General features: G+C 44.8%; 1 protein-coding gene across 2 annotated transcripts in view; it reads right to left on the reverse strand.

Moving 5' to 3' along the window:
* The window catches only part of XPNPEP2 (X-prolyl aminopeptidase 2), a 38,603-nt gene extending 13,768 nt beyond the window's left edge, over positions 1 to 24,835 (reverse strand). The window contains exons 1-15 of one of the 2 annotated variants that reach the window (XR_012081342.2): positions 24,600 to 24,835; positions 20,103 to 20,179; positions 18,942 to 19,052; positions 16,020 to 16,083; positions 15,329 to 15,433; positions 10,588 to 10,674; positions 10,153 to 10,299; positions 8,624 to 8,725; positions 6,718 to 6,799; positions 5,295 to 5,493; positions 4,895 to 4,984; positions 3,946 to 4,055; positions 3,063 to 3,140; positions 1,285 to 1,356; positions 502 to 562 (exon numbers count right to left, since the gene is read on the reverse strand). Coding sequence is in view for 1 of the 2 variants with exons in the window: in XM_072981034.2 (XP_072837135.2) it covers positions 502 to 562; positions 1,285 to 1,356; positions 3,063 to 3,140; positions 3,946 to 4,055; positions 4,895 to 4,984; positions 5,295 to 5,493; positions 6,718 to 6,799; positions 8,624 to 8,725; positions 10,153 to 10,299; positions 10,588 to 10,674; positions 15,329 to 15,433; positions 16,020 to 16,083; positions 18,942 to 19,052; positions 20,103 to 20,179; positions 24,600 to 24,657 (1,443 nt within the window). In the remaining variant the exon portion in view is untranslated. The remainder of the gene's footprint in view (positions 1 to 501; positions 563 to 1,284; positions 1,357 to 3,062; positions 3,141 to 3,945; positions 4,056 to 4,894; positions 4,985 to 5,294; positions 5,494 to 6,717; positions 6,800 to 8,623; positions 8,726 to 10,152; positions 10,300 to 10,587; positions 10,675 to 15,328; positions 15,434 to 16,019; positions 16,084 to 18,941; positions 19,053 to 20,102; positions 20,180 to 24,599) is intronic. The other variant, XM_072981034.2, reaches the window with a different exon arrangement.
* Positions 24,836 to 25,118: the final 283 nt, after the last annotated feature.

Below are 25,118 nucleotides of genomic sequence, written 5' to 3' on the forward strand. Positions count from 1 at the left end.
GTGACCTGGGTTCAAATCCCCACTTGGCCATGGAAATGCACTGGGCTGAGGGCAGTGGAACCGCAAAACCACTTCTTGAATATCTCATTTACCTTGAAAGCCGAATTAAGGTGGCTATAAGCCAGCTCTGAGTTGAAGACACACACACACACACACACGCATGCACGCACGCACGCACATGTCTTATGCAATTTTTTAAAAAAGTTTGTCCCCTAGCTGTTGATAAAAGTTCACACATGTTTCACTAAACTTTATGAGACAGGAGGGACAGCGTGGGGCAAGCGAGCTGAGAGATGGTGCCCAAGGAGAGGGGATGCCCTTGGGGACCACCTGCGATGGCCAAGAGCATCTGGACAGCAGTGAAATAAAGAAGAGCAAGGCAACTCAGAGCAAGACAAGGAAAACAGAGCAGCACCAATGCAAAACTGGCAGGTCCCTCTCTCTCTACCGCGGAGCCTCCCGTGCACAATGGAGGTGGGAGCAGACCGGGCGAAGGGATACCTTCTGGAAATCTGTGGGCTCCCCCCAGTGGACAGTCCGGGTAATGTCTGTTGTTCCGTCTCTGTCAAAAGACAAGCGAGAGCGCAAGAGGTTAGTTGGGGTGATGGCAGAGTGTGTGTGTGTGTGTGTGTGTGTGTGTGTGTGTGTGTGTGTGTGTGTGTGTGTGTGTGTGTGTGTGTGTGTGAGAGAGAGAGAGAGAGAGAGAGAGAGAGAGAGAGAGAGAGAGAGAGAGAGAGAGACTGTCTGTGTTGGTTTTTGCTGATGCCCATAAGCAATGTTGTACGACTTTTTTAAACCTTTTTTTAATGCTCAAAGCCTAACATTTTATGCGTCTAAAATGGTATTTTCTTTTGATAATCTATGTCTTATTCTGTTTTGTCCTACTCGTCTTTTCTAAGTGAGGATAAGTGGAACTTTTGGATCCTCCCATCTCTCATTTCACCCTATCTGTTTCTGCCATCAGTCTGCATTAAAAGAAAATTAATATGACCATTTACATGTCAAATTGACTTTTTTTCCCTACTGTGCATATTTTACATGCATTTTCAAATAAACACAGGTGTCAAACAGATTTAAAAATCAGTATAGGAACTGAATAATGTTCTTGCCCAGCTTTATTTGTAAGCTGCTTACAAAATTCAGAAAGTGGCTCATAAGTTGAGCCAAACCAACCCTACAGTATGGCACACGGTCAGCTGGGGGTCAAGGCTTCTCCCAGATCTGCCGAATGCAGACACCTAACTCTGACCAAAGAGAAATGCTGCTGGGCTCACCCATACGTACAAATATTGGCCTCCAGAGTCCACCAGGTACATTTCATCTGCTGTCAGGGTTCGGCTGGTAGTGCTGGATGGGCTGAAATAAAAAAAGAAAAGGCTAAGGGAATTGGGCAATAATAATAATGTGCAATCAAGTCAATTATCTGGAAAACTCAGAAGTGCTTTACCCTTCCCTTCCTCTAGGGGCAGTCTTGGGACTGTGCAGCTGGCCCAAGGCCACCCAGGCTGGCTCTTCACGCAGGAGGCACAAGTGGGGAATCGAACTCCCAGCTTCTGGCTTCACAGTCAGAGACCTAACCCACTGAGCTATCCAGCTAGCTTGCGAAAAGTTACTTTACTGGGCTACAGCTTTCACGATAACAACATCAAAGATCTCGGTCTCCCTGCTTCTCATGGGATTGTAGAGTTGGAAGGGATTCCAAGGTTTATGCAGTCCAATGCCAGCGAACGTAGGAATCTGGTGGTCTTTAAAGCTGGCTCGGCCTTTCAAACCGAGGGTGCCTTGAAACAGAAAACTGCCCTCTGCAACGAAAGAGGCATGGCTAATGTACCCCAGTGGCCAGTCAGAACCCTCTGCAAAAGCTGTAAGCAAAAGGCAAGGCTACCAGAACACTGCCTTTGATGCCAGGGGTAATATATAGCCATCGTGGCCAACCATGCATTTATTGGCCAGTCTCCTGTTCAATCGGTATGCATGCAGAACTATAAAAGCTGCCGTGGTCATCTGGCGAGGCCCCAGTCCTGCACAGTCCTGTGGCATTTTTCCCCAGATGGTGCTCTATGCATGCCAATATCGAACAGGAGAATGGCTTTGAATGAGTCTCCCCCTTTTAAAACCACCCACATTGGCGGATAATGCCATTTCTTGTACTGGGGAGCTCCATCATGGAATTTATGTTCTGAATGCCAGTCGTTGGGGAAGACGTTGCATAGCGATGCTTTCTATCACTGTCGTTGGCCTCTTGGCACTCAGATAGATGTAAAAATTCCAGAAATTTGGGGAAACCATTGGGAAAAAATGGAATAAATAAACAAAACTGTTTCTCCCTCCCCCCAATTTTCCCATCCCCCCGCCCCCCAGGCCTGCCTGTCTCCATCCATTTGCTGTGCTTGAATCTTGCTGGCTTGCTTGGAGGGCCCAAAGCAGGCCATATGGGTCTTTCCTTAACCCTCTCCTGCTGTCTCCCTCCATGTGCCCCCTTCCCTGCAAGGCTCCTGCCTCACTCTGCCCAATGGCAGAGCTCGTGAAGCCAGCCCTGCTTCTTTGAAACATCTGTTTGGCCAAGTGTGTAAAAGAAGACCTTGGCTCTTGAAAGACTCTTCTTCCGATGCTGTCTGCAGAGATATCTGCAAGATGCTTAAGGCATCCAGATGCACAAACCACAGGCTATATTTGGGCACAGAATTTGTAGCCCCCTCTGAACATCTGCTCTGCACAGAGACTGTCCAGCTGTGTGCGCTTTCTTCTTCACACATTCAGAGGTTTTAAAGGCCCTTTTTAAACACAAGTTTATGAAGCCACATTCCCACCGGCAGTAGCTTTAGTTTTAAGAACCTGCGTTTTTTAAAACTGCTATTGTGAAAAATTCAAGGAGGCGATGAGCTCTTTCTCGAAGTGGGACGGACACTCTGGCTTTCACAACCAACAACTGGGCTGTTCCTTCCCACCGTCTTGCGCGTTTGCTGCAGAAAGTCTTAATATTCCCTGCCTAGAAAGGAAGCAAAGTCGCCAGGAATTCTTCCCGATGCTGTCCTGCAGATCCACGGCTTCCGATCACATACCTGTAATGGGCCAGAGCTGCATTCAGACCACTGGCGGAGATGGTTTCAAAGCTGGGGCCACGGCAGTACAGTTCTTCCCTGGTAGAGGGGGAAAAAAAAAGGGCACTCTTAGATCTGTGGACCCCGTAGAGGGGCAAGAGGTGGTAGCTGAATTACGGCCTCCCAACAGTGTTCCGGGATCGGGGATTGCAAGCTCCAAATGACCGATTTTTTTATTTTTATTTTTCATCTGACACCATCACCACCTTTCTACAGGTTTCCTTTCCCAAGACGTAGGGCGACAGGGCTCCAAACCTGAACCTGATCCATGTCCAAACTGTACTTTTTTGGTCCAGCACTAGGATTCCTGCTTTCGGAGGTTTGCCCGGAGCCATTTCCTGATGGATGGAAGGGCGGCTTTAAGGGAGATTACTCCCGGCAAACTGACCCTTTCCTGTGGGATGAGACAGGCATCTTTCTCACTGACCGATCACACCCTAAGATCTATTACCAAAACCTGAACAACAACCACAATCTTGAATGGGCAGTTAAGATCTATGATCTTTACGAAAGATCTAGCAGAGATAAAAATCTGCTAGAACTGTTTGTTAAGGTGAAACAATGCATTTCTGGACTTTCCTTGGGTGCTTGGCGTAGGAAACTGTCTGATACGTAAGTAGCTGCACGTCAACAGTTACCATTACTGTATATTCCCAATACCACCTGAATAGAAGAAAGATTCAAGACCCACATCTCTCTGTTTGCACTGTTTTCTGCTACCAGGTGACACCATCTCAGATCTAGTATACAATTTCTTACATGGCTTCTTCACCTTCATTTCCTTTTCAGTTGCTTACGATTCTTTTAAACACAGCTCAGGGGGACCTGCTCTGTTTCAACTGACCCACGTAACTGATCCACGTAACGTGCACCAGACAGCTCGTTGACAGAGCCGTTTCCAACCTCCTTCTCCAGCCAGACCAGGTAGCGGATCACGGCAACAGCATCTCGTACCTAGGAGAGAACCCAAAGCAAAAAAGAGCGAAGGCTGATGTTATTCCCCTTTGAGCTGCTCACGGCGTGAAGGCAATGTGGTGGTAGAGATCCTGGTGAAGGAAGAGATGCACCGCCCAGTCTTGTGCTGGCACCAGAATTCAACCAAAGCCTCCCCATTGCCCTGCCTGTTTTTTAAAGGGCAGAATTTGAACCAAGACCTAACAAAGTTTAGTCCAAGAATCTCCTTTTGATGCCAGAGTTTCTCCTTGGAAACTCTGACACCTGTAATTAGCCATGTAAACACAGATCGGGAACATTGTGGGGGGTGGCAGGACGTGCGAAGCAGTGGGGTTTGTTTGTGTCTTAAAAGTTCAGGCAATCCAACTTCTTTCCTTCTCTCTCCGTTCTCACTATTATTTCGTTTATCCTCCAGCCTGCTGACCGATTCTGATGGAACCGAGAAGCCAGCTTATGACTTGTCGCTTACCTTTTGAACTGGTTCCTTTTAAGTTCAGGGCCAATGAAATTGTGCTCTTCCAGATGTTGCCAGACTCCTATACTCCTACCAGAGCTTGAGACCTATAGTCCAGCAACATCTGGAGGGCCTGAGGTTCCTCACCCGCATTTTTTGTTGGTCCTTACTGTTGCTTACTCTTCTAAACTCACAAGTTCACATTTGTCAACAGTCCTCTTTAGAGTTTAGAAAAGTTGTTGTTGTTGTTTTGAAGAGGACACCTCCCACGACCCTTCTGCCAGCCCATGGCCACCAGGAACGTGGCTAGGAGTGGTCTTTGGGCAGAATAATTTTCCCAAGCAGTATGGCTTGGGGTTCTCCTACTCCCAGTAAGGCTACGTACGTGGGCAGCCCGCATCATCTGCTGCTCCTTGAGGTTCTTGACGGCCTTGGTGATCATGACAGGAGAGTAATCCTCTGTGAGAAGCTTTTCCTGTGAGATAGGAAAGAGGGAGGGAAGGAGGCATGTCCACAGAATGTTCCCGGGCCTCTTGAGGGACACACCTGTTTCCCACACCCCAACAACAGCCCAGCTGGGGACTGCCCTTCGCCACCCCTCTCTCTGGGAGCAGCTCATACGGTTTCTTTTCAGTCTTGCAGCTTCCCGGATGTGGCGATTCTCACACATGTGGCTGCTCCTGTTCCCCTACGGCCTCGGCCCCTCTCCGCCACCAGATCCTCAAAGACGTCCCATCTTTCAAGCCCTGTCCTGAAAGAATGTTCTTTCCTCTCTTTCCTCTTACCGAAGGGATTTCTTTGTAGAGCCCCAGGGTGGTGTACTCGGTCCCAATCCAGATACGGACGCCGTCCTGTTGGGCGTACCTCCTCAGGCTGGCGCTCACTTGCTCATACTCCTCCGTCCTCACGCACAGCTGTCCTGGGCACCCAGCAGCGAGAGACCGAGAGGCCGCCTCGGTCAGACGACTCTGATTCACAAACAAGCTGAGGACAAACTGAAGGAGGTCAATGGGAGGAGAGACTTTTATTCCCCCTAATATTTCTTCTGTCCTCCTTCTGAGTGGCTCCTGGTCATGTTCAGTTTGCCCTGTGACGCAGTAAAGCTAAAAGCTGGTGATGGGCCCAAGTTCACCCACATGCTTTGCATTTGAGGAGGGATTTGGGCCCCACTTTGCCCTTGTTTTCCCTAACCTGGGCACCCTGCACGTTTGTTGAACTGCCAGGAGTTTTAGTTTAATAAACCTGAAGGGACCAAGTTGGGAAGACTCCTTTGGCCGAGACCTGAGACTCTTGTCTAGGATTACGGTGGAAACATCATGGCATGGGAAAGCGACTTCTTTGGACGAAAACTCAGCATCCCTCAGCCTGCATGACCAGGGGATCGTAGAGGAGGTACTCTCAGAAACTAGCCTTTTCCAAAACTCTGCATAGATCTGCCAAATTAAATGCTTTTCGCGAGTGAATGACTTTTTCCTCCTGGTTGTAATTTGAACGCAAGGTAAACATTGGCTACAAAGGACGTTCTAAACAGAAATGTCTTGCTCTGTACTCTTCCCTGGTTTCCAGCCACCTTCCTTTAGCCGTTCTACAAGCGACCCATTTCCTTGCTGAGAGCAGAGGAGTTGCTTCCCTGGTCAGATCAAAGTTCTCTCTTGTTTCAAAGTCCTAATGGCTTTCTGTTGTGTTTTAGTGGCAGCCGTCCAAAAGCCACTGGATACTCTTGAACAAACCATATAGCGCCTGGCCTGGCCTGCCCACGTCCATTTCCAGCTGGCAATCACAAACATGCAGCCTCTGAACGTGGAGGCCTGATGTAGATGTAGCTTGGCGTCCCTGTTGTGACCAATAGCCCCTGATGCGCTTCTAATAATCCACGGATTCGCGACATTCTAACATCAGTGTTTTATGTAACAAGGAGTCATGGAGGGACCCATCTGAGGCTTTTGGAAGTAGGAAAAAATTGTGGGGAGTGAATACGAAGGGGAAACGTCAAACAAATGGCTCAGTGAGTACTGGGGCATGGCCAGGGGCCACAGAACGCTGGCTTCTGGTTGGGGGTGGAAATGAGTGGAAGAGTAGATGGAACAGAGGATCCTTAGGAAGGGCCTGATTGCATGCCAGGAGCTCTGAATGGATTTCATGCGCTGCAACATTTTGTTACAGATCTCATCAGAGGATGGTTTGAGGAGGTGTGGAGAAGCCAGGTACCTGATGGTCGTCTTGGTGAGAAGTGTGTAAGCGTAGAAGACAGGCGTGTATGGGATGTCGTCTCCTCGAAGGTTGAAAAGCCCTGTGGAAAGGCAGAGGTTCTTACTTTTTCCTTCTTTGTGCCAGTGGCTTAAGGGGGGAAAATGGCAGAAAGGAAGCCAGAAGGGGGGATCCAGATGAAGGAAATGCTCAATGGTTTAGGCCCCTGGCTGCAGGACCAGAGGTTGCCAGTTCGGTTCCCTGCTGGGCCTCCTTGACCAGGGCTGGGGTTGATGATCCCACAGGGTCCCCTTCCAGCTCTACAGTTCTAAGATGATGATGGCAGGCCTGAGACGGAAGTGGCAGGAAGAGACATATAGGGCCTGCCACAGATAATTTCTTGTGCAGAACAAAATATGAGACGAACAAGGAGAAATGAGATGAGATCATATTTTGAATATTGTGCCATCGAAAGCAATTGAACGACTGGAGCCAACAGAAAAGGATCCAGGTTTTGCGGATTCCTGGTGTTCAGGGTTATAAATACAGACTTAGAATCATAGAATCATTCAGCCAGAAGGGGCCTATAAGGCCATCAAGTCTCACTGCAGGAGTCCAAAGCAAAGCAGATCTGACAGAGGGTTGTCCAATTTTCTCTTGAATGCCTCCCGCATGGAAGCACTCAACACCTCCCAAGGCCATGAGATCCGTTGTTGTACTGCTCTAACAGTTAGGTTTTTCCTGATATTCAGCCTAAATTTGACTTCCTGTCACTTGAGCCCATTGCTGCGTGTCCTGTACTCTGGAAGGATTGAGAACAGACCCTGCCCCCCCCTTCCTTTGAAGCATTTCAAAAGTACGGTCATCTCTCCCCTCAGACTTGGAAATATATACTCAGCACCTTGTACAGTGGTGCCTCGCAAGACAAATGCCTCGCAGGACAAAAACTTGCAAGACAAATGTTCCTTTGGCCATGCTTCGCAAGACGAATGTTTTCCGTTTTTTTTTGTTCCTGCCTCATGTTTGTTGATTTTTAAATGTTTTTCTAATATGTTTAAAAAGGTTAAAGTTTTTTTGATTGAAATTTTTGAAATCATCTGCACAATATGTATGGCTTTAAAGAGCACTTAATAAACTCTTTGTAAACCAAATGTGACTTTGTTCTGACTTTCTTTGTCCATAGGAACGCATTAATTAGATTTCAGTGCATTCCTATGAGAAAACGCATTTCGCAAGATGAATTTTTCGCAATGACAACATTAACCACGGAATGAATTAAATTCGTCTTGCGAGGCACCACTGTATTAACCTGAAAGAGAGGGCCTAGGGATTAAGCAGAATTTCTACAAGCGAGTATGGCTATGGTGTGATTGTGTCTCTAGACCACATACAAATGACCCAGCCATTCCGACCGGCACAATTTTTTTGGGGGGGGGACTTATATACCGCCCCATAGTGCTACAAGCACTCTCCGGGCGGTTTACAATTTTTAATTATACAGGCTACACATTGCCCCCCCAGCAAGCTGGGTACTCATTTTACCGACCTCGGAAGGATGGAAGGCTGAGTCAACCTTGAGCCGGCTACCTGGGATTTGAACCCCAGGTCGTGAGCACAGTTTTAGCTGCAGTACAGCGTTTTAACCACTGCGCCACGAGGCTCACATCTAGTCAAAGTTTCAGGTAGAGGGTTTTCTTAACCAAACATATCCCTCAAATGTATTTAAATAGAGCCTTGGTACATGCTTGGCCCTGGGCTATGCAGATTGGGTAAATCCGTATGAACAGGCCTGGATGGAGCAAACTCCAAATACAAACCTAGACAGGAGGAAGGAGTGATGGTGGGGGCAGGGGTGGCTGCTAGAAAAGACGGTGTAAAAGTATCGGGGAGACGGAGAGGCAAGAATGGATGGTGGCCGAGCACTTACAGGCAGTTTCCTCAAGATTGGAGAGCAACACTGCGGTGGGCTTTTTCGTGTGATCCTCCATCTGGGTCCGGATTTGGGAAACTTTTGCCTGCCAGGTGCTCCCTAAAGGAAGAAAAGCAGAGAATGATTTTTGGGAAGTGTAAACTCTAACACAGCCTTGGCTGTTTCATCTCAGCTTGCCCTGCAGGATCTTAGGGGGTGATATGGTGACCCCAAAGAACAGAAGATAATGACAAAGCTTGGGAAGTCCCCCCCCCAAAAAGAAAGAATATTATGATGACCCCCTAAAGCCATCAAGAACTAATAGGATAAAAAGAACTTCTAGAATGAAGAACCTTGTGAAGTACCGTATTTTTCGCACCATAAGACGCACTTTCCCCCCACAAAACAGGGGGGTGGAAAATCTGCGCGTCTTATGGAGCGAAAAAAACAGATTATATTTTCCTGTTTTCTTCTCCTAAAAATTGGTGCGTCTTATGGAAAGGTGCGTCTTATGGAGCAAAAAATATAGTTTGCTGGCAATAAGTGGCAATCAGATAGCTCACTATTTGGTCCACTTTTGGTATGGTTTGGTTCAGCCTGTTTTCTGGCAGTCACATGTATTTTAAGTAGAAGTGATCCATCCTGCCCTTGTTGGGATCTGTTCCACTCCTTTCGGGCACAGGGCTAGGGATTCAGTTTATTTGGTGTGACTGCAAGCGCTCCTGCTTATCCCATTCTGCAGTCTATGTGCTTGCTTAACTCATTCTCAAATAAAGCCATGGGTTGTGTTCCCCTTGGTGACAACACTGTGACGTACGCAGTAGGCTGTTATAGTAGAAAGGATAAAAAAGAAACCATCTGCTCTATTTGCCTCTTCTCACTATTTTAAAGGTATTATTCTAAGTGACACAGCGCTATGCCAGATATGACAGATTGATGCTAGGTTGATGTATTTTTGCAGCACTACGCTGTTTACTAAATTAAACAAAGAAAAGCCCTGATGATTTCTGGCCTGTGGTAGCAAAGTGAAAGGAAGAAAAGGAAGAGGAAAAGGAAACTTTAATTTTGCATCATCATCATTTATCAGCAATGCTGGTATGTGGGTGGATCAAAGAGTCAAGTCCTAAACATCTCCACATGAGAGAACATGTTTGCGGAATCACCCATTTTTTAATTTCAAGAAGCAAATTAGCAGCTATTGGCAATTCTTTTCAACTAAAGTTTTTGGAACAAATCCAGTTACTGAAAATTAATATTTGGGGAGGGATGATGCTCTGTTTTTTTTTTAAATTTCTTGCCTTAATCTTTGGTACTTTGCAATTTCCTTCCTTCCTTCCTTCCTTCCTTCCTTCCTTCCTTCCTTCCTTCCTTCCTTCCTTCCTTCCTTCCTTCCTTCCTTCCTTCCTTCCTTCCTTCCTTCCTTCCTCTAATGGAACTCCTGCTTGAAGCCCTACTATATTGTAAAGTTCCTTTCCACAGCCCCCATTTTCAGCCTCTGTGTTACAAGAAGGCAGCTTGACAAGTTCATTTATGACACAAGAACGTACCAGTGAAGTTGTCTGGGAGGGGGTAGATCATGCTGGTAGATGGAAGAGGCCTCTGTGAACCCCAAACAAGGTCCACTAGGTTGTCATCAATGGGAACGAGGGTTCGGTTCGAACTGACCAAGACCTGCTGGTAGCTGCCCCAATCATCTGAAGAAACAACACAGCAAGCAGATACAAACTGAGAAGCCCACCCGTGTAAATGCAGCTGCTATTCAGGTGGGAGGGAGCATACCGTGGGAGGGAGCATACAGCTGTTATCCAGCTATGCTGGTATTCCCATGGGACCTTCTGTGGCCAAAGCTTGGAGAAATTACATTACTGAACTACACCTCCCAGAAATCTCCAGCCAATATGGCCAGTGGCCCCATGGTGGCTTGAATACCCCTCTTCCCCTGTCCATTACTGCTAGGTCTCTGTCATTCACTGCAAGGATACCAATGGAGAAGAGGAAGGGGTCCAAGCCGATGCTTCCTCCAAAGGGAACTTCATCAAGGATCCACTGCCCGATAGAAGAAATCCAAACTGCAAGAGAAAGAAGATGTGGGCATGTTAAGTTCTTGCTCAGTGCCTTCAGGAAGGACGCACCATGGCTGCGTGTCGGACCTCTGCAGAATAGGGCGGCCCCATGAAGAAAACAACAGGGTTTCTGCACTTCGATAGTTATAGGTTAGCAGGAATTACAACAGCTATCGCTTATCACGCAAGGAGAGAATAAACGGAGGGGGAGTCATGTGGTCTTTGTGGGAAATAGAAAAACAAAGGTGGGAAATGTATTTATTTATCGGACCACTAAAATATCAAAAATAGGCAAGCTTCCGAGGCTGGCAAAACTCATCATTTGCCTAGGCGCAGCGTTTATGGGGGAGGAGGAGAGGAGCTGTAAGAGAAAAAGAGTAGTCTAAAAATCGTTCTGCCTAGATGCTGAAGCTTTGAACTTCATCTTCTCTCCACACCCTGAAGCTTCACCAGGTTGTTCTGGACCTGCAGATCGCTTCTGAGGTATGGCAATTCTAACGACCAAGATTTTGAAACCAAGGCTTTTACCACCCACAATGAATGGAGTGATCATATCCCTGGGCACAGTATAAAACTGTTGGAATTTTAAAACTGTTGGTAACAGTTCTCCTTGCCAAGAGTTTAAACATCATTTAACAGACAAGGAGAAGTTATTAATTCCATCATAATATTGGTGATTAGGATTTGACTGCATGACAAAGGTTCAAATGGTTAGTATATGTATATGTACCATGTTTCCCCGAAATGAAGTCCTAACCTGAAAATAAGCCCTAGTATGATTTTTCAGGAGGGTCGTATTATTATTATTATTATTATTATTATTATTATTATTATTATTATTATTATTATTATTATTATTATTATTAGTAGTAGTAGTAGTAGTAGTAGTAGTAGTAGTAGTAGTAGTAGTAGTAGTAGTAGTAGTAGTAGTAATTTGATTTGTATGCCACGTTTCTCCCAACAAAGGACCCAAAGCAGCTCACAACATTAAAATTCACACAATTTAAAAACACAATAAGTTAAATATTAAAAGATAAATAAAACAATATATGATTTAAAATACAATTAAATAATAATATAAGCCATACCCCCCCCCAAATAAGCCCCAGTTAAGTGAAACCCCGCCCTCCACCATTCTGCAGCAACCAGAAGAAGAGGACATGACTATAATTGAATAAACGTAGATTGTTGTACATGAAAACAATAAAACATCCCCTGAAAATAAGCCCTAATGCGTTTTTGGAGCAAAAATTAGTATAAGACCCTGTCTTATTTTCAGGGAAATATGGTACATATAGATGAGTATACTGTGTATATATATACATGCTCCTGATGTACATGTCATGTGCATTTACTCTCTTACATCAAATTTGACCTGTCTGCCCAATATAAAATGCAGTTGAGCATTGGTGACAAAAGATGGCATAAGGCCATAAACCAGTGTTTGAGCCCCTGATATGATGGACAATATTGTTTGGTCCTTTGATAGTGTTCCCTGTGTAAATATGGGGGAATCTGGGCCTCTAGGTTTGCTTTAAGTTCTGGTTCCTATATCAGAGTCCATGGTGGAGCGTCTATTGTTACTGGTTAGAATGCTATTCAGCTTAGGTGGCTGTTTGTCTGCTAGCATGGATTATCCACCTAGGTCCACCAGAGATTTGCCACTCTCTAAACTGGGCTGCCAAGGAATGCTTTAACTATAGGACTCTTTCTGTAATTTCCCATGTAAGCAAAGCAATGCTCACTGTGTGTCCAACAAAGATGTTTACCTTATAGGGAACAAGAAATGCCTTATGTTCAAATGAGATACATTTTCTGTAGCAGTAAGTGATTCACTTAGGACAATTAATTTTTCAAGGCTTTTATCTTTGGTTGGAATATGAAGGTAATCTCACAGTTACATTTTGTCCTTCAAAAATGGCATTAAAACAGAACTAAACAAACATGCCAGCAAAAGAAAGAAGAATGAGCAAATTTAAAAGAAGTTGTAAAGAAGAATCTTGTTTTAAAGATCTATACAGAGGTGTCAAATGTCTGTTGGAAGTGTGAAGCACAAGAGAGAAGCTTTTACCATATGTGGTGGACTTGTAGAGTAGCAAAACAGTATTGGATAGCAGTACATACTCTGTTACAAAAAATATTGCTTTGTATTGTTCCACTAAACCCAGAATTGTTTTTACTGAGCATTATACCAGATAATATAGATAAGACAAAGAACTACCTAGTTATATATATAGTCACAAAACCACAAGACATATTTTATATATATAGTCACTGCACTGGAAGAAATTGGAGATACCGAAACAAGAGGAAATCATTGAGAAGATATGGGAAGCAGCAGAAATGGATATACTATCAGAAGTGTCGAAAGACTGTCCAATACAAAAGGCAACTGAACAATGGGATTTATTATACAAATGGCTTGAGTCAGCAGATAGAGCTTGAGTAACATAGAATTAAATTAAGATGTAACTGTACGTAGAAACCTGGAGGGCAATCAAATTGTAGAAAGGCAAAAAGTGGACCTGATATTGCAACATGAACAAACAGGATTTGATGATAGTACATTTTGTGTTCTCCTTCCTCTCTCTTTCTCCCCCACATCCCCCTTTACCTTCTGTATTCCTTACCTTATCCCTAGTTTCTATAAATAAATAAATACATAAATGAAAAAGAATAATCTTGTTTTTAGATTCATGGGACATTTGACAACAGTAGTTATGACCAAATGACTGATTAGGAAGCTGGTATTTGATCTGCAACAAAGACTTATATGGAGTGAGAAACGCCTGATGTTCAACCTGGATTCAAAAAGGAAGAGGTACTGGAGATCGTATTGCAAATATCTGCTGGTTACTGGAGAGCAGATCGATCTATGCTTTATAGACTACAGCAATGTCTTTGACTGATGGATCATGAGAAACTATACATGGTTCTGAAAGATGCTATGAAGGAACTAGAAAAGATCCTGAAGTACAAGAATGTGTCACTGGAGACCAAGGCGAAGGTCATCTCCATTATGGTGTTCTTGGTTACTATACACCAAGGTGAAAGCTAGGTAGTTAAAAAACCTGAAAGGAAAAGAATGATTTATTTTAAATGTGATGTTGGAGAATAACTTGAGAGATCCCACGGACCATTACAAAGACAGCCAAATGGTTGCTAGATCAAATGGAACTTGGACTCTCTAGAAGAAAAAATGATGAGGGTATTGTACGTAGAGATGGATTGGTTCAATAAAGGAAGAGAACTTGGCAAGGTTGTTGACAAAAGGGCTTTTTGGAGGTCACTAATGTTGCAGAGTTTTGAATTTCTAGTGAAATTCTTCTAACTGTGAAGCAGAAGTGCAAGGATTCACACAGCTTCAAATTCCCCAGAATTTTTAATTCACGAACTGGCACATGCCAACTCAATAACTCACTCTGAGGCATCAACAGTAGAAAGAATAAAAACATTCCATTTACTTACAGTTGACCAGATCAAACAGCAAACTGACCAACGTGGCTGGCTGATTTTCAGCAACAGACCCCAGCAGACTCATTGACTCCAGAAGATAAAGGAAAGCGGAGGAACAGCATGGATGTTCATCCTGTGAGCTCTGCTGTATCTCTGCCCGAACACTTCCTGGGCAGTTTCTTGAAGATCAGAAAGATGGCTTTTCAGATACCCTGATCATTTTTGGCCTTGAAAGGCCAGTGGCACTTTCGGCCGTTTATTTGGTCACCCTATTTCTCAGCAAGATCTGATTGCTTTAAATAAAAAAGCCTGGCCTCAATATCTTGCAAAGATGATTTCCAAGAAGATCTGTTTGTTCCACTCTCGCTACTAAGCTCTCTAATGCGCAACGCCAGCAGCATTCAAAAACTAGCTTGTTTGTGAGGTCTCGGTGGTCTAATAAAGATACCGCCCACCTCTGTTTTTCGACTACGCAGAAAGACCACAAGACATATTTTTATTGATTGTTTATGACTTATGGACGGACTGATTAGGCAAGAAATCCCAAATAGATTCTTAGGGCATTGCCAACAACTAGAGGAAGGAGTTATGTTGTTGACCAAGAGGAACGACACCAAATCGAGGATTGCATTTTCCTTGACACGCTGGGCAACGTGTTTAAATTGAATGCAATCAGCTTGATAGGTGGCTAAATTTAATTTAATCTCCATTTTTAAAAAATTGTAGGATTTCTCACATTTCTGTGTGTGCCTCTGTTCCCAGCCCAACAGAAGCCATATTTTCTAGTAAAAGGACCTGGGAAAATGCCGACTGACTTGCAACCCTTTGTCTATGATTCCTGAGAAAGACGAGAAAAATCTTTATTCTTTTGAGGGGATGCCTGCCGCCTCAAACTGATTCTAAAAAGCTGCAATCTCCATTTTGAAGTCAACTTTAAACAAGAAGAGCCTGGGTTCAACGTCTGGCTAACATGATTAATTTGAGACTTTTCTGTTTCTCCTCTTCTCCCTCCAGGTCTGTAATGCCTAGGCTTTTGAAGAACCCATTAGGACTCAGATCTAGACCGTGAGATTTCAGCATTCTAGTAAGGGTTCCATCCACTTGGCTTTGGGCTTTTGCTTTCAGCCAGAAGAGCTGGCCAGCTGGTATGCAGCCCTGAGGCCAGAAGGAAAAGATGGTGAAGAGAAAACTACAGTCAACCAACCTAACTTCTGCAGTTCCCAGTTACAATCCATCTGGCGCTCAGCTTGAATCCAGTACCGGCTGTCTGTGAAGAGGACCGCTTTCTGCAGAGTGATCACCCCAGTCCCTAAGGCAAAAAAGGGCAGGAAGATAGCAGGAAGGTTAATTTCTAAAATCAGAGGCATTATGGCAAGAGACTTCTCATCCTTCCACGCAGAAGTTACTTTCTTGAACTTCCTGACTCTATCAGCTGGCATAGCCATGCTGCTTGTCACATTGCATGGATTCAATCTTACATCTGCTGGTCTTCTGACCTTGCAGCACAGAGGCTTCTGCGGTTTAACCCGCAGCGCCACCACGTCCCCGTCTAAGAAAAGGGGTTACTCGCTGGTAAAATATAGAGACAATCTTGTTTCTCCTTCTCCACCCATTCTGGTGCTGGTACTTGACACGAGTCAATACAAATTTTGATTTGTGGTGTGTAACATTAACAGCCCATAATAAGTCTTGGGTCCATGGGGTTGGGGTTGTTGGCAAAGCAGAGCAGGCAAGGTAGACAACAATAGCTTTGTGGTTTAGGTCTCTGAGGTTGAGAATTCGATTCCCTCTGTGGTGCCTCCTTGATAAGGGCAGGAACTCCATGATCCATCGCGTCCTTTCCAGCTCTGCAGTCCTAAGATTATGATTATTATAAGTCTAAAAAACATACTCGCCTGATGATCCCGTAAAGCCGGTCATCCAAGCTAGCCTCTTATCCCGTTCTCCAATGTACTCACTCTGAGAAACAGAAAAATGCTGAGACCAAGGAAACATGTTTCGCCCTAGAGACAGATATGATTTTATGGGAGGAAGAGCATTCTGTTCTAACAAGAAATCTCGCTATGTAGACTCCCCCATCGAAAACAACAACAGTAGGCCCCCAGATAGTTCACATTTCCTCACAAACAACTTGGAGAGATGCTAGAAAAGGAAAAAGCAGGTAACCCTAAAGTCAACTGGGTTTGGTTTGGTTTTATTTTTAAAAAACAGAGTTGGGTAGGTGTCAAGGCAGTGGAAAGGCACAAAAAAAAGTTTTTATAAGGATTAATCTCTGAGTCTAGATGCCCGGGTTCAGGAATTCGCCGGGACTGCCTTTGCACAATTAAAACTAGTGCGCCAATTAAGCCTGCTCCTAGAGAGTTCTGATCTGGCCACAGTCAGACATGCCTTCGTTACATCCTGTCTTGATTACTGTAATGCTCCTTATGTGGGGCTGCCTCTAGAGAGTGTCAGGAAACTTCAGTGGGGGTCCAAAATGCAGCAGCCGGATTGTTAACTGGGGCTGGTGGCAGGGATCACACAGAAACCGCATCTCATAGCAGTTCCATCGGCTGCTGAACCATTTCTGGTCACAAAATATTGGTTCCATCTAAACTATAAAGCCTTAAATGGCTTGGGCTCTAGCTATCTCAAGGACCTTTTATGAGCCTGCTCGGGTGTTAAGATAATCAGGGGAGCCCTTACTCTTGGCCCCACCACCTTCATAGGTTATGTTTGGTGGGGACACAGGAGAGGGTCTTCTCTCTTGTTGCTCCCAGAGACTCTGGAACTCCTGCCCACTGGAGGCCAGGCTGGCCCCATCTTTGCTCTCCTTCCACAGGCAGGCCAAGACCTTTCTCTTCAGGAAAGATTTCCTTGAGTGACTGGCTGCCTAAGTGGGGTTTTTAAATGAATAGTTGTGCCTGACCGCTTTGAAACATGTTTTTGGTGTTGCTTTTGTTTATGATTTTTAAGTGTGGTGTTTGTTGTTAGCTTTAATATTGTCCTTAACGATGTATAAGCCACCTTGGGCCCTTTTTAAGGAAAAAGGCAGAGTGAAATATTTTAAATAAATAAATAATAAATAGATACAATCTCATTATGCCTGCAACTACACTGGCAAATAGTAAAGGCTTGGTGTGTAAGTAAAATGAATGGATTTGGACATTTTTAAAACCGAGCACATGGTGCAAAGGCCAATGCAAATCAACCTGGCCATTTTTTGGTTCAGGTGCAGAATTTCCTCCCTCCCTTATGGCTGGGGGCTTTAACTTTTTTAAAAAAAGCTGAAGTGATTTGAACAATGTGTGGCCAATTGTTTAATTATCCAAAAGAATGGGGTGCAGGACTGTGACTGTCAAAGGCATCGGAGTGACGTACTAAGCTGGATGCAATGGGAATACCAGGTTTAGCGCTAGATCACTTCTGCACAGACAAGAAAGAGAGAGAGAGAGAGAGAGAGAGAAGCAAGCAGGCAAGCAAGCAAGCAAGCAAGCAAGCAAGCAAGCAAGCAAGCAAGAAATATGAAATAGAAACAACTCTTGACAAACTACAGCATACTAGTATGATTTCACAGTATGTTCATATGTATTTGTGCATTATGGAAAACTTTGGAAAACTGTCCCTTTTTCCTAGCACGGTGCAACACTTTAAACACGCCACTAGCTTTACAATGAACCATAAAAGAAGAACTGAGAATGGCAGAGGGCAGGATTAAAAGAAGGGAGGCTGTGAGCTGTGACACAGATTGAACCACATCAGATTCTGGCCACGGACACTATGTAGACTCTGTGTGATCACCTAATCTGAACAGAAGCATAAAATCAAGCTGAAGCAAAGCCAAATCGGAGCAATTTGATTTTCCAATGTAATCGCAGTCTGGGTTTTGTATGTCCTTGTAGCTGCAGGACAGAGACTGTAAACTCAGTAAAGAGAAGAAGTGCTAAAGTATTTATTCTGACCTTGCTGGGTTGCATAGTTAATGGATTCTCAGCCTCCCTAATAGCCAGAGGGCTGCTGGATTTTCTGACAATTTCTTGTTAGTTATTTTATGCAAATATATATATAAATGTCTTATTTTACACAATCTACCTGAAATCTTAAATTGCACCACAAGTATATACAGCAGGACCCCCTTATCTGTGGGACTGGTATCCATATTTGAAAATATTACAAATATTAAAAGAAAAATCCTAGAAATACATATTTCTAAAGATGAAGTTACCAGACGTGGCCACTAGATGGATCCAGAGACTATGCTATATATAGTGTTCCCTATTTAAATACTGTACAGTAATGTTATGCTATAATCTGCATTATTCAGCATCCAGCAGGTGCCTGGAGGCAATTCTCCATGGATGGGGGTCGGGGGGTTTCCTACTGTACAGACTCATCTTGCTATCAGATTTGTAGTTTCGCCAGCTCATGGCAAACAGTCTCTAGCTGATTACTGCCTTCTTAAGGACTAAAAGGATTTTGATTTAAGAAACAAATACATTAATGAGCTTCTCAGGAAGAGGAATTCTGCATGAAAATGTGCACAGACTTGCCATCAACTGGTCTTTCCAGCCTATGGTAAGTAAATGGTAGCTAAGGGTGATGGGGGTTGAGTCAAGAGGAACAGTCCTGGTCAGGTGTCCCTGAAATGCTTGCCCTCTTGTTGCCCACCACTCTCCAGTTGTATTGCACTACAAGAACCATCATCCCCAGCCAGCATAGAGAGAGCAGCTGGTGGGAGGAAGCTGCCCTTGTTCAACATGGGCAAAGCGACATCGCATGGCAACCCAGTCACTCTCCACTCGCCCTCTCCCACGGTCATCCAGGCGGCCCGTCCTTACCATGTGTGCATCCGTGGCGGGGACAATGTAGGCTGAGAGGTTGTAAGACTGCATGCGCAGCCGCAGGGCGCTCAATCGCTCGCTCGTGTCGACTGCCGTAGGTGGCAAGTACTGCAGTCGGAGAGAAAAACAGGATGAATGTAAGAGGAAGACAAGGAGGGAAAACTGGAGGGGGGGGGGAGGGACAAATCAGCCATTCATAGTTACTATCTTAATGCAGAGCTCAAAGAAGTTACCTTTGGGACTGCACGACCCAGAATCCTCCTGGCTAGGCAAATGGCAATGAAAACTGAACAACAACAACATCAACTACGTACTACAATTAGCCCAAGCTATGTCTCAGTTCATGGTCCCAACGTAGGACTGGCACTTGGGTTGGCATGTGAAGTCACCGTGTTCGATTCAAAGGCCTTCTGGAAATGTCTGCCCCAGCTCATCAGCAGAACAGAGATAACTGTTGCTGGCCCCGTCAGAGGGTAAACTGAGGCAGCTGTCTCGGGCAACTGATTCTGGGAGGCAAAGGAGTAGCGGCAAAGAACTCTGGAAGCCAGAACTCTGGGTGTACCTTGCGACTGGTGCCCCTCTGTGATCCCTAAGCTACTGTATTTCTTTATTTTATTTACCGTATTTTTCGCTCCATAAGATGTACCTTTCCATAAGACGCACCAATTTTTTAGGAGAAGAAAAAAGGAAAATATAATCTGTTTTCTTCGCTCCATAAGATGCATAGACTTTCCACCCCCCTGTTTTGTGGGACAAAAGTGCGTCTTATGGTGCGAAAAATACAGTATTTATTATTCGATTTCTACCCTGCCCCTCTAGATAGAGTCTACTCGGGGTGGCTTACAAGCAGTTATAAATCATCATTAAAATTAGTCATTTTCAATGTACTTTTCTCTTCCCTTGGGCATCATCGGGTCTTGGATCAGCCCTGCCCACATACATACATACATACATACATGCATACATACATACATACATACATACATGCATGCATGCATGCATGCATACGTACGTACGTACGTACGTACGTACGTATGTATATGTATATGTATATGTATGTATATGTATATGTATATGTATATGTATATGTATGTGGGCAGGGCTGATATATACAGATATCATAAACATGTCTCTTCCCAGCAGTGTTAAGAACCTCACCGGAGGAACAGTTGTGCAATTTCTAATATCTTCAGATGACCCAGAAGTATCTTGCCTGGGATAACCTGTTGTGCAACCTAGGAGGAAAGGGGGAAAACTTTTATTTAAGGTCTCTTCAGGGCTTGGAGAAATTCCATTTTTCAAACTAAAATTCCCAGCATTCTCCCCCCCCCCCCAGTCAACATACTGACTTGGAGATTCTGTAGGGAACCCTTATCAAGCTTTGGTTATTATCTGTGGCCTAGTTTATACATGTTGGTGGTCCTCTTGGAAGACAAGGTCCAGCAGCTGGAGGCCTGTGTTCCAGTCTCCACACTACCAGGGAGCAGGCCAGATTGGTGGAGCTCGTCAGCCTTGGAAGGCAGCCCATCTAGGAGAAGGAAAACTCTGATTTCAAACCTTCACTGCCTTATGGCTATACCCCCTGATGGAAAAGGCTTCAGGAGTTAACCTCGAGGCAAAATCCGGAGCTGGAGTCCCGAAGGCAGTTTGTGTCGTTCTGTCAACTCCTGCAACGTTGCTGGAACCAGTTGTATTGGCTCTTGCCTTTCCATTGGATTATTTCAGTGACGGGGAGAGGGGGGGATTTGCTGCTTGGGAAACAGCCTATCCTCCATATTATTTTACCCAGGCTTTGTGCCCTGGAGAGGACACTCCAGCTTTGCATACAACGTCAAAACAACACAGGAAGTAGCAGTTACTGGTTATAATTCTTTGCTCGATTGGCGTAGAGCATGGCGCCAGGGGCTATAGTGGGAGAGGTCGTGGCATCTCACTAGGTAGCTACTGCCCGCCTTAAGCTGGGAAGTCCCCAGCTAGTAAGGTGCTACCTCGCCATGGTCTGTTAACTTCATGGGGTGTGTGGGGTTTAGGGTGAAAGTCGACAAGCAGAGACCCTTGTCCAGCAGGCTGAGGCCAAGAGGCAGTCCCAAAAGCAGCCAAATCAGGGAGCTGGACAGGGGAGAGATGGTATTTGTCTTCAGTGTGGAAGGGATGGTCACTCTCCAATTGGCCTCCTCAGCCACACTAGACCCTGTTCCAAATCCTCCATACAGAGTACGTTACCATAGTCTCTTGAGACTGAAGGATGCCTAATCCAGTTTATACATGGGGCCAATCCTACCATTAGGCAGAGTGAGACAAAATTGCCCCAGGCAGCAGATCCAGGGGTAGACTTGGCCCCCTTCCCCATATCTTCCGGCCATTTCTTCTGCTGGAAGGAACATCAGTATGTGTCAAATATCCAGTCATGCCCCTCGTAAACCACCCTGCTTACTCCCAGGGGCAGAGGGGAACTCTGTCCCAGTGGTAGCATTCTAGATCCGTTCTAGATCCAGTATTGGCTTGGGGATGGGCAGCAGCAGAACGAGGTGGTGCAGTCTGTATAGATTGGATCTTACCACTTCAGGCAGCAGGTGGAGGGAATTCCCACCTCTGCGTTGAACACAAGGACAAAAATGTACCCTCTCTGCGGTCTACCTACAAGGGTCATGCCAACCTTGGGAATCTTTCTGTCTGATAGGATATGGCTCGGTATAGTTTTAACATGGCATCCCTTCGTGTTCTCTGAAGTAGGACTTTCCATTCAGGTTCCCTACAGCCTGCATAGAGGAGGCCTCTGATGTGATGCCTCATTCATTCTCTGTTTCCATATGTCTAAGTGGACGTGTCCACAAAATCCTAGATTAAAATATGTTTACTCTTTAAGATGCCCCATGTGTCTGTCTTGTTTTATTTTGTTTTGTTTCTTTGGATTTTGCCTGATATGCTTGCATGGACTAACACAGCTGCCTCCTTCAAAACTTCATTCATTCATTCATTCATTCATTCATTCATTCATTCATTCATTCATTCATTCATTCATTCATGCAATTCTTTGATGAAAGTGGCAATGATAAACATACACATGCAACCCAGCCCAAACCTCCCTATACCTGGCTTTTTAAATCTGGGGTTGAGTCCTGATGATGATTTGCTTAGCAGCTTTGGTGACAGAAATGGGTGTAGAAGAGTAAGCCTCTTTTTTGAGTGACAGGTCATAGGATCCCCCAGCCAAATCTGGCTGCTGGCCACTTTGTTTGGGGGACTGTGGGAGTTGTGCCCCCCCCTCAAAAAAGAGGAACTTTAAAAATGCTGCCTTGATCTCAGTCCAAATGCCTGAAACAAACATGCTCTCAAATTATGTTTGGAGAGGAAGGAAGGGGGCGGGCAGGCGGGGGTTTTAGCCACATGGAGCTGATTCTGTTGGATAAATAGCTCATCCCCAGTACCTCTTGATTTGGCTTCCAGTGAAGAAAAGAGTGCAGTTTTATGTAGGAGTGTGTGGGCCCTTCCATCAGCAAAGATGGGAAGAAACTCATCTGCTATAGAATTTGGCACGGGATGCGCCACGTTCCTCTGGTTGGCAGCAGGAGAGGTTTGACGCAATCTGAAGAGTGAAAAACTCTGCTTTCCCCACTGTACGTGCGTTGCAGCCTTAGGAATGTAGCTAGTCATACCCACCACTGAAAGCATATTTGGGGATAGCTGATGGGGGTGGGCGTGTGGTCGGGAAAATGCATGGTGTCTGCTTTTATTTTTACAGGCTCTGCTCCTCGGCGTTTAACCACTGTCAGGTGACAGGCAGAAATTAAACAGGGGAAATCTTTTAGTTCCATGCCAGGAAAAAAAAAAGTTATGTTTTCCATGCTTAACTTTCTGCGTGCCATCCTGCAATGGAAGACACATGTGAACACAGTGGGCCTTGTAGGAGAACTCCGACTTGTTGCTTAGTGGAAGGAAGGAAACCGTTTCTGGTAACTAGAGCCATCCATACAAATATAGATGCAGGCAGACAGATTGAAGCCAAGGCCCTTGCTGATGCAATTTGTGATTTCAAATTTGTGGTATCCTTTGTTACATGGTACATTCTTTTTGAAATTAATCTTACAAGCAAACTATGACAAAATAAGGAAAATGATTTAAATTCAGCTACAAGCCAATTGTAAGTGATTAAGAATTACCTTGTGGATCGTGTGCCTAATGTTTCTGTTGCTCTAAGGATCCTTCTCACACTTCCAGTGTCAGTGGCTAGTGGTGAACGCAATTTCTCAAAGCTCAAGCTTATAAAAACCTATTTACGCTCAACAATGCTGCAAAGTAGACTACAGTAGTTGGTTTGGCAACTATATCAGTGACAAAAATTGCAAAAGAAAAGGCATGCAAAATGAGATTTTGATGTGGCGAAAATAGAAACATTTAAGAGACATTACAGTTCATGGGATTATTCAAAATGATTTGTGTGCTGAAACTGTTTTGTATTTGAGAAAGAAAACTGAAGACTGTTCTATTACTTGTTCTCTCAGTTTTTTAAAATAAAATGTTCACAATTTCAACTTTTGTACTTTCTGTTTTTCCTACAATTCGTTTGTTGTTGAAAATTGGTTGGGGGGGAGTAGTTAGTCTTGCATAGGCCACCCTGAACACAAGAGTCATATATGTACTACCCAAAGCTAACCAAGCTGTTTTCTCCAGGGGGGCAGAAAATCTCCCAAGCACCTTTTCCCATTCCTGACAGGGAAGAAACCCAGTAACAACAAAATAAATCACTAATGTTCTGCTGCATGTTCAGTGATCTCCCTCTGCTGAACAGTAAGATAGTCCTGCTGTTTGCTTATTGCACAGCCTCTTCATACTGCCTTCTAATGTCGAGTCAGCTTTCAACTGTGGCTCAGACCTTGGACAGTTACTTTTAAAATATTTTTTCCCTGTGTTGAAAAAAACAATGTACAGTGGCTGTATGTTACAGTGTTTAAAAGCACTTACTTGCAACTCATATCAAAGTTTTGTTTCGGCTACAATAATAATTCCGTCTTAAGAAGCAGCCTTATGTGCCAGGTCAAACCACAGCTTGGAAAAGTTACCTGTTGGGACTACAACCGTCAGAATCCCCAGCCGATATGGCTTCTACTTTTGTGTTTCAAATCACAGGGCCGTTTGCGTGATTGGCTGTCTCAGGGGCTGGGATAACACGGAAGGACACACCTTGATTTACTGGTGGAGGTGGCACCATTTTCTGTTTGGCCCCAAGCGGCGTAATATCATGGGTTGGCTCGGGGTCCTATGTACCTCCCCTCCTGACCCTATAAACCACCATAAGCAAGGCTGTTCCCATGGTTATCCGTGAGTGAAGCAGCCCCAATGAAATTCTGAGGAAAAGTAGATGAGATTGACATGATGAAAGCAGAGACTGGAAAATCAGAGTAGCCAGTCAGGCTGGGGAATTCTACGAGTTATAGTCCAAAATAAGTAATGTTCCCAACGCTTTTCTGCAAGTGTTGGGTATGATGCCAAATCCACCCAGGTGGGTCCCTTCCTTTCTTCCCTACTCACCTCACGGACATGATCCTGTGAACTGTGGCCTGGCCTTTTGAGGCAGTATGAAAGCAAATCCCTTCCTTCCTGTGTCCACACTTTGGGGGAGAAGAGCATTTCCATTTCCCACACCAGCATACGTACCAGTGAGAAGAAAGGAGAGGAAGATCTGGAGCCAGCCAACCCCGGAGGAACACGCCATAACCTTTTTCAGACTGGAACCTTCCTTGAGTTCAGATCAGAGAAGAAAGACTGGATCCTCAGCCAGAAAACCAGACTCTCTGCCAAGGCCTGGGGCTTGGTAAGGTGGTGGAGCAGCGTGAGAAAGACCGAGTCGCCTCCCAAAGTCTCTGTGCCCCAGAGATCACATTCTATGCCCCAGATAAAACAAATAGATAACAGGCCACGTGATGGAGACCTAAAGTCCAAATGTCAGGCAGCTGAAAGTCCATTGTCTCAGGGAAATTCTGCTGGTGATTTCACTTCTATGTGCAAAGCAAGTCAGCCAGCTCAAATGTTCGCGGGAAGAATGGCACATTATCTCAGAAAAATGTGCTCCCAACCCTGTTCTTGTTGAGGTAATGCAAAAGCAACTGGGAGTGTTTATAAAGTGATTATTAACAAACAGAGGCATGGGTCCCCCCCTCCCCAAATGTAACAAGT

Source organism: Pogona vitticeps, chromosome 11 (genome assembly GCF_051106095.1).
Source record: "Pogona vitticeps strain Pit_001003342236 chromosome 11, PviZW2.1, whole genome shotgun sequence".
NCBI classification, from domain to species: Eukaryota; Metazoa; Chordata; class Lepidosauria; order Squamata; family Agamidae; genus Pogona; species Pogona vitticeps.